Genomic DNA, 7620 nt, shown 5'->3' with positions numbered 1-7620 from the left:
GTGGGAAGGGAATTAGGAAATAGTTGGTCCTGGACGAACTGTAACTGGAGATCCATCTGTGGTCCGGATCAATTCAGCCAGGAGTGGTTCTTAAGCGTCTCCAGGGTGGGTCGCGCCTCTGGGTTCTTGGTCAGACAGCTCAGAAGAAAATCGCGGCAGTCTGGGGAGACAAACAGGAATCTCATTTTAGTATACATACTTTGCTCTTTCACTCTGCACTGTTTCTGTGTGTGTATGATTCTACTGTACGTGTGTGTTTATGACTTACTAGAAGAAAGACTAGATCTGATTATAGGGTGTTTATGGATAATCTCACAGCCGTAGCGGAAGGGGAGAAATGGGTGCGTTATCCGAAACAGCATTACTCCGAGCTGCCACACTGTTGTTGATTCTCCCCTGTAACGCTGGTGCAGGAACCACTCAGGTGGGGCATATTCACGAGCTCCTACAATACACACAAAGACAAAGGTTAATGGTGAGGGACAGAGGTAGAGAACAGAGACAGCAAAGATGGTGGATTGTCTCAGAGAACCAGATTATTATAGAAAGATGGCATACCTGCTTTTGTATGGTACAGCCCCTCGTTCAGGTATGTGCCACAACCAAAATCAATAATCCTGACGTGTGGAATATCAGAGCCGGTTTCAATCAGAATGTTGTCTGGCTTGATGTCCCTGTGGAATACACCTCTGGAGTGGATCTCAATGAAGGCATCCACCAGCTGTTTGGTTATGATCTGAAGGAGAGAGAAAGACACATGCAGACTGTGAGATATGTTGCACTTGAACACAGATACAAAAACACAGAAATACACCTGCCATCAGCTACTTACTTTAGCCCTGTACTCCTGCAACGAGTACCCTCTTGATGCAGTGTAGTCTAGCAGGTCCATGCAGGGCACTGGTCTCTCTAGGACAAGAATCAGCTCATCTACCAGATCGTACCAGTCCAGCAGGGCCACGGCTGCACTGGTCTCTCCTGCTGCTGGTCTGAGTCTCAGCAGCAGTGCCACCTCCATAGGGACTTGGCAAATTTTCCCATCCAGACACTTTATATAAGAAGAAAAAAAAAAAACAATGAAACCTTCATGTGTACACATATACAAATGTAAACAGTATTCTAGCTGTCAGCGTGTATGAGTTACAAGAGGAACATGTGGATATGTTCCCTTTGTACCAAGTACAAAAAGAGGAATATCAAGAAATGTTCGTCATATGGTTTAAATAATGTAGAGACTTCACTTACCAGTGGTGTGCGCTCAATGCTGTCGTGGCAGATGTGTTTTAGGGCCACCTAACAGAAACACAGACATTTGGTTAGCTTATAGTACGTACAGAGTGGATACATGAATCAAAGAGTGTGTGGTTGTGTGTGTGTGTGTGTGTGTGTGTGTGTGTGTGTGTGTGTGTGTGTGTGTTGTATGGCATGACTTACAGGCAGATTGTCGTGTCTGCGGTGACCAGCATAGACCAATCCAAAGCTTCCTCCACCTAGCAGGTGCCCCGACTTTATGTATTTGGACACAAAGGCAGCTGCAGAAAGGAAATACAGATAAAAACAGTTTGATTACTTGTTCACAACTTTTAATGATTACACTTATTAAGTAACCTCTCATCATAATTTGTATTTTCTAAAAATTTAATCCTAATTGCAATATGAATCTAAACCCCAAGGCTGAACCTTGAAAAAAGTAGTTTGACCATTTGGACATTTGCGTAAACAGTTGATTAGCTTAGCTTAGCATAAAGACTAGAGATGGGTAAAACAGCCAGCCTGAATGTTTCTCAAGGCTCACAAAGTCCACATTAGTATCTATGCTACTAATTGACCCAGCAGAGGCGGAGCTGTCCAGATCCCTGTATGGATCACACTCCAAACATATTTCCACTCACTGGTATCTTTCACTGGACACCCCACCCCCACCTCAAACCCCATGATGACACCATCAGGGTTATTCTCTCAGTCTTTGAGGAACTCCCTCCACATCCACAGTAGACTTTACACAACAGTCTTCACAGTCTAAATAGCACTCCCCATGCCGAGCAAACTCAAGAATTTCTATCCCATCTTACCTCTGCTATAATGGAGGGCGGTGGTTGCTGAAGAGGAGGTGTTACTGGAGGAAGCCTGGGTTACATGGTCACTGGATGCCTTAGAGGAACTGGACCTCTTTCTGCTCCTCTTCCTGGGCTCCTCTGTTTCCTCAGACTTCCTCTTTCTGCTGGCCCTCCCTTCCCTTCCAGAGGAGATGTTGATGATGCTGGAGTCCCTGGAGGAACTGTGACTTGTCCTCCACCTCTGGCTGGCTCTTTCAAAACTCTTCTCAAAAAATCTTTTGGAGGTCTTCTGTCTTCCATCTGATTTGCAGTCCTTTACTGCATTGACAATGGGGTCAGTGTGGCATCCTGCAAGAATAGAAAATGTTTAACTACAATATCTACCTTAGTGAAAAAAATACACTAAATATACATAATTAAAGTGCTCTTCCAATTCGCTGAAATATATTGCATCTAGAATGTACATGACATGTACTACTAATGGATTACAAGTACATCCTCTGTAGTATATTTATATATTGCTTCCATTTCCAGTACACTTTAGGTGTAACTTAATAATCATAAAATTACACTACTAGTGTATTTTTACATACATCTTGAGCATTTTCAATACGCTTTAAGTGTACTTTAGGACTAAGGGTGAGCAGGGTGTGCTGTACATGAAAGTCGTCCGACATATTAAGTATTCAATGCACACTGTACACTTGAATTGAACTTAAATTTGACTAAAAATACATTTTACTGTAGTATTAATTAAAAGTGTGCTTTCAATGTATTTAAAGTCAGTACACATTTATATAAATGTACTGGAAACATACTTTGCAATATTTAAATATACTTTAAGTACATTTAAGTATGTATTTTTGCCGGGATTTGTCCTCACTACTCACCAAGTTGTTGATTGGACACCCAACACTGACCAGTGCTCGTTGTTGGCCACGATCTTGAATCCTTGAATTTCAAAAAGTACATTGTTCACCGATGAAATGCTATGCTATGAAAACTAATAATAACTGACTGCTCTTGGGAGTGTGTCCTCAGCTTTAAAGCCAATGTCCGGAATGTTGTGACCTCACAACAATGACATCATGATAATGTTCTTTGTTCAGTTCTAAATGCGAAATCAAAGCCAAATGAACACATTTAAGAAAAAACAACACAAAATTTAAAAAAAAACAAAGAGCCAGTGTAGCCCATGTGTTCATTTGCTAATTATATTTCACCAAAAATCCCCTAGTCCCCGGTTGCTATTTTCTCCCCCTTTTTTAAGGTATGCATAAGAGAAACCAGAGCTTGTGAAGTGCTGTACTGATATTATTGTGTTTTACACAGGTATGTGAGCTCCCTATTTATTTATTATTTTGTTTTGCTGATTTATTTTGTATTCCTAATTTTGTCCTTTTCCTTTTTTTTTGTTTGTTCTCATGTTCAGTGTTTTTGTATGGAGTGTGTTCAAGTTCAGTGATTCATATTAATTCATTAAATGTAAAATTGCAGCTAGTCGATGATAAAAATACCCTCAGTCGCGAGATGCGCTCTTGAGGAGAGGTATGCATAAGAGAAACCAGAGCTTGTGAAGTGCTGTACTGATATTATTGTGTTTTACACAGATGCGCTTTTGAGGAGAGAAATAAAAAAAACCCTTCTGGCTGCAAGACGTCTGTGGTCCCACCTCCTTCCTTCACTTTGCATTTAAACACAACGCAGAGAGTATAGCAGTATGGCGTGTCAGGCCAGACCGGCTACACCAGCACCCAGGCAGATGTTGTGCAGGATGGCACATGCTGTTATGACCTGTAGAAAAGAAGAAGAAGAAAAAAAAAAAAAAAGATAAATTGAATGTAATTAAAATTAAATTTTAATTAACTTCATTTACTGGTGCTCACCATTTAACAATAAGCAAAATTCTGTTGTGTCATGACATACCTGAGGCACAAAGGTGTGGTGCACCTCCAGCGCTTGGAGGAAGATGGCTCTAAAGCTTGTCTTCATCATTCCAAAGGCACGCTCTATGATGGAGCGTGCCTTTGGAATGATGGCTGTTGAAGCGCTGGGCTCCCACACCTTGCACCGGTCGCTTGTAGGGAGTGATGAGGGGGAGTGGATGTTGGAGGCACGGGTACCCGCCGTCTGCCAAGATGAAGTGCCCTGGAGGAGGGTAGATGCCACGCCTGTACAGTGGGCTGTGCCGGAGTACTCTGGAGTCGTGCACCGACCCCGGCCAGCCCACTGTACGCATCAATGAAGCGGCCCTGATGGTCAGAAACGGCCTGCAAGATTACTGAAGCAAACAGTTTCCTGTTGCGATAACAGTGACCATCAGGGCCGCTTGGAGGCTTGATCCTCACATGGCAGCCGCCGATTGCTCCAGCAGCTTTTGGAAAAGCTCTGTGTCTTGCCAGCCCTGCAAACCCCTGAGTTACTGCCGCCAGGTCTTCTGCGGTCTTGGGGAGGTAGATGACCCTGTGGCAAATGGCCACCACCTCCTCAGTAACTCGATGGATGATGCGGTGAAGAGTGGAGCGAGGCATCCCAAACACCCTTGCCACCACCCTGTAGGATGTCCCACTCGCCAGCCAGAAGAGGAAGATCAAGGTCTCTATTGTGGCACCCCATCCGTGTCGCCTTTCCTGGTGGAGAAGCTCCAGTAGCACCGCCAGGGACTCTGCTCAGCCTAAAATCTTGTCTCGTGTCATGATCATCAAAACAAAACTCGCAGAACTGGAATGCTGATGTTAATGCCGCAGTACATCGGCCTTACCTGGATGGAGAAAGGAGGGTAAGAACAGGAGGATTAAACATGAGCAATTGAATTTTAATTGATACGACAACTCCAGTGAATGTTAAAGCGTAGACCAATAATGCTTCATTTCTCCATCTATTACACTTTGACTTCTCAATATGGTTCTGATGTTTAATAACACAACATTTTAATAGGCTATTGAATTAAGTCAGGGTTATTTACAGGGTTCGTACACATTTAACTATTCAATTCAAGCACTTTTCACATCTTGAAAACATAGCATTAAAATCACAGCATACAGAACCCTTTATCAAGACTTATGGTTAAATGACATATATGTCAGTCCATAGTTTCTATGGCTAGCGTTTGTCACTAAACGGTATCGTTTCTTAACGGGTATATTAATTACCACGAACTATGCTAGCTACGTACGAACATTAATATGGGTTAAAATAGCAGGTCCCCACGGCGCTCTCCCAGCCGGAGATAAACGAGCCGGCGGTGCCGGAGCCGCTTCTCCTCTTCCTCCAACAAAAAATACATATATAAAAAAACAAAATGAAAATCTCTGGCTCCATTGTCGTCTGTCAGTTCTTTTTCCGTCGTCTGTCTGCTATGTTTCTGTTGTGTCGTCTGTCGTCTGTTAAAGTTTTGTCTCCGTACGTGTGTTTTTCCCGGGTTAGGAGGGAAGAAGTTATGACGTCGTGACGCAATCAGGAAATGCTACGAAGTCTAGACCGTCCCGTTTACCGATAGTTGATGCGGCCGACGGAGGAGCCTCCGAAGCCGTTGCCTCCGGAGCCCGCGTAGGTTGGGTCCTCCGAAGGATGCAGCCGCTGAATTGGGACACAGCTATAATATGATTTCATGGCACCTGAAACACAAACAACAGTAACTGGATTCATTCATATCAAAACATGGTTGGAGGCCAACTCTCATAATCAGTCTACAAACATTATATTAACCAACAAACCAGTTCAACAGGGCTTCTATCACCAGATGAAAAAGGGTCATGTTTAGCACTCTGTTGCATCGCCTCTTCTTTTAACAACACTGACAGCGTTTGGGAACTGGGGACCACTTGCTGTCATTTTGAACGCGGAATGTTTTCCCATTCTTGCTCTGATGCACGATTTCAGCTGCTCAACAGTTTAGGGTCTCCTGGGTTGTATTTAATCTTTCATCTGGATCTGGTTTATATATAGTTTCCTCTTTGCATGGTAGAGTTTCAGCTTCATTTGTGGATGCAGCGATGAACTGTATTTCCAGACGCTGGTTTTTGAAAGTGTTCCTGAGCTCATGCACTGACGTCCACGACAGAATTGTGTCTGTTTTCAACGCAGTAAATATATGTCTGATGATTCTTGTAGCTTTATGCAAACGCATACACGCCAGTGCCTTCGGGCGCAAGTTATGCCAACTGTCACCTTTCAGGTGCGCTCTGTCGTCTGGACAGGTGGCTGATTGGGGCCATGTGATGTAACCTGACTCATTCATTGTTTCAATGCCTGATGAAGATCCCACGGGGTCGAAACGTTGCCTTTTTAAACAAATACATTTTTCTTTGAGCATATACAGTGTGCAGACCACCCTTTTCTTGTATCTGTTATATCTAAAGTCTAGTACCTGTAGAGAACTTGCACGGATGTGCGCACCCCGCTTCCCTTTCTGTTTCCAACGCAGTGCCGTCTGAGGACTGAAGCTCATGGCCGGCCAGTGTTGGTTTTCAGCCTTGTGACTTGTGTACAGAGATTTCTTCAGATTCTCTGAATCTTTTACTGACATTGTGTACTGTAGACAATGAAATACTCAAATTCTTTGTAATTTTAGGTTGAGAAACATTATTTTTGAATCATTGTCTGTCACAGAGTTGCGAACCCCTCTCAAGCTTTCCCTCAGACAGACTCAGCCTCTCTGGGAGGCTTTTTTTTAATACCCAGTCATGTTACTCACCTGCTGCTAGTTAACCTAATTACCTGTGAGATGGTCCACTAGGTGTTTTCTTTCAGCATTTCACAGCCCTTCCAGTCTTTTGTTGCCACCATCTCAACTTTTTGAAATGTGTTTCTGGCATCAAATTCTAAATGAGGATATTGTTTTCAAAAAACAATGAAATTTCTCAGTTACAACATTTGATGTGTTGTCTTTGTGCTATTTTCAATTAAATGTGGGGTCTTAGTGTTTTGCAAATCAACACATTCCTGCTTTTATTGATCCCCACTTGGAGGAAAATGGGGTTGTATCTTGGTCACAGTTCATACTAATAATACTACCATAACAAACAATAATAATAATGATATGGGATCAATATATATTATTTTACACACACATACACACTTACCACTTTATTAGATACACCTCTGTAAAACTACTGTAGTCTAGAACAACAGCAATAAATTCTACAAATCATGATGTTTCAGTTTTTGTTGAAACTGTTTTATAGATGTCACTTTGATGATCATAAACATGTTGCAATTATTTTGTCCACTCCACAATACCAGAGGCCAGACAATCCGCTCACTCTGAACGAAGATGTTTTGAATGGGCACTGCACTAGTTAGAAAATGGCACACTGTCACTGACATGAGATGCATTTTGACCAGACATTAAGGCACATTTACTGAGATGTAAGCCACTGTAGCTTCATGGTTCTGATACAGAAATCAACCTTAAGCGTAGCAAATATTCTTGGTTGGCTGCATCGAACACGAGTGAAACATTCATCTTTTCAATGTTTGTATCTGGATGTAAGTCGGGGTGAAAGTTAAAGTTAGCATTAAGCCTTCCATCAGTGAGTCACAAACCATCCAACACATTTTT

General features: G+C 42.5%; 1 protein-coding gene across 1 annotated transcript; it reads right to left on the bottom strand.

Annotated features, from left to right (window-relative positions):
- Positions 1-20: 20 nt before the first annotated feature.
- LOC143333108 (serine/threonine-protein kinase pim-2-like) lies at positions 21-2734 on the bottom strand. The gene is made up of 8 exons (XM_076751047.1): positions 2671-2734; positions 2073-2405; positions 1435-1532; positions 1246-1293; positions 833-1048; positions 559-736; positions 269-445; positions 21-160 (listed from the first exon to the last, which is right to left on the bottom strand). Exons 1-8 carry the CDS (start codon positions 2732-2734, stop codon positions 69-71), a joined length of 1206 nt encoding a protein of 401 aa, XP_076607162.1. The 3' UTR covers positions 21-68.
- Between the last annotated feature and the right edge of the window lie 4886 nt (positions 2735-7620).

The sequence above is a fragment of the Chaetodon auriga genome, chromosome 15 (assembly GCF_051107435.1).
Source record: "Chaetodon auriga isolate fChaAug3 chromosome 15, fChaAug3.hap1, whole genome shotgun sequence".
NCBI classification, from domain to species: domain Eukaryota; kingdom Metazoa; phylum Chordata; class Actinopteri; order Chaetodontiformes; family Chaetodontidae; genus Chaetodon; species Chaetodon auriga.
Note: the sequence above shows the minus strand (reverse complement) of the source record. Positions and strands in the feature narration are given on the sequence as shown.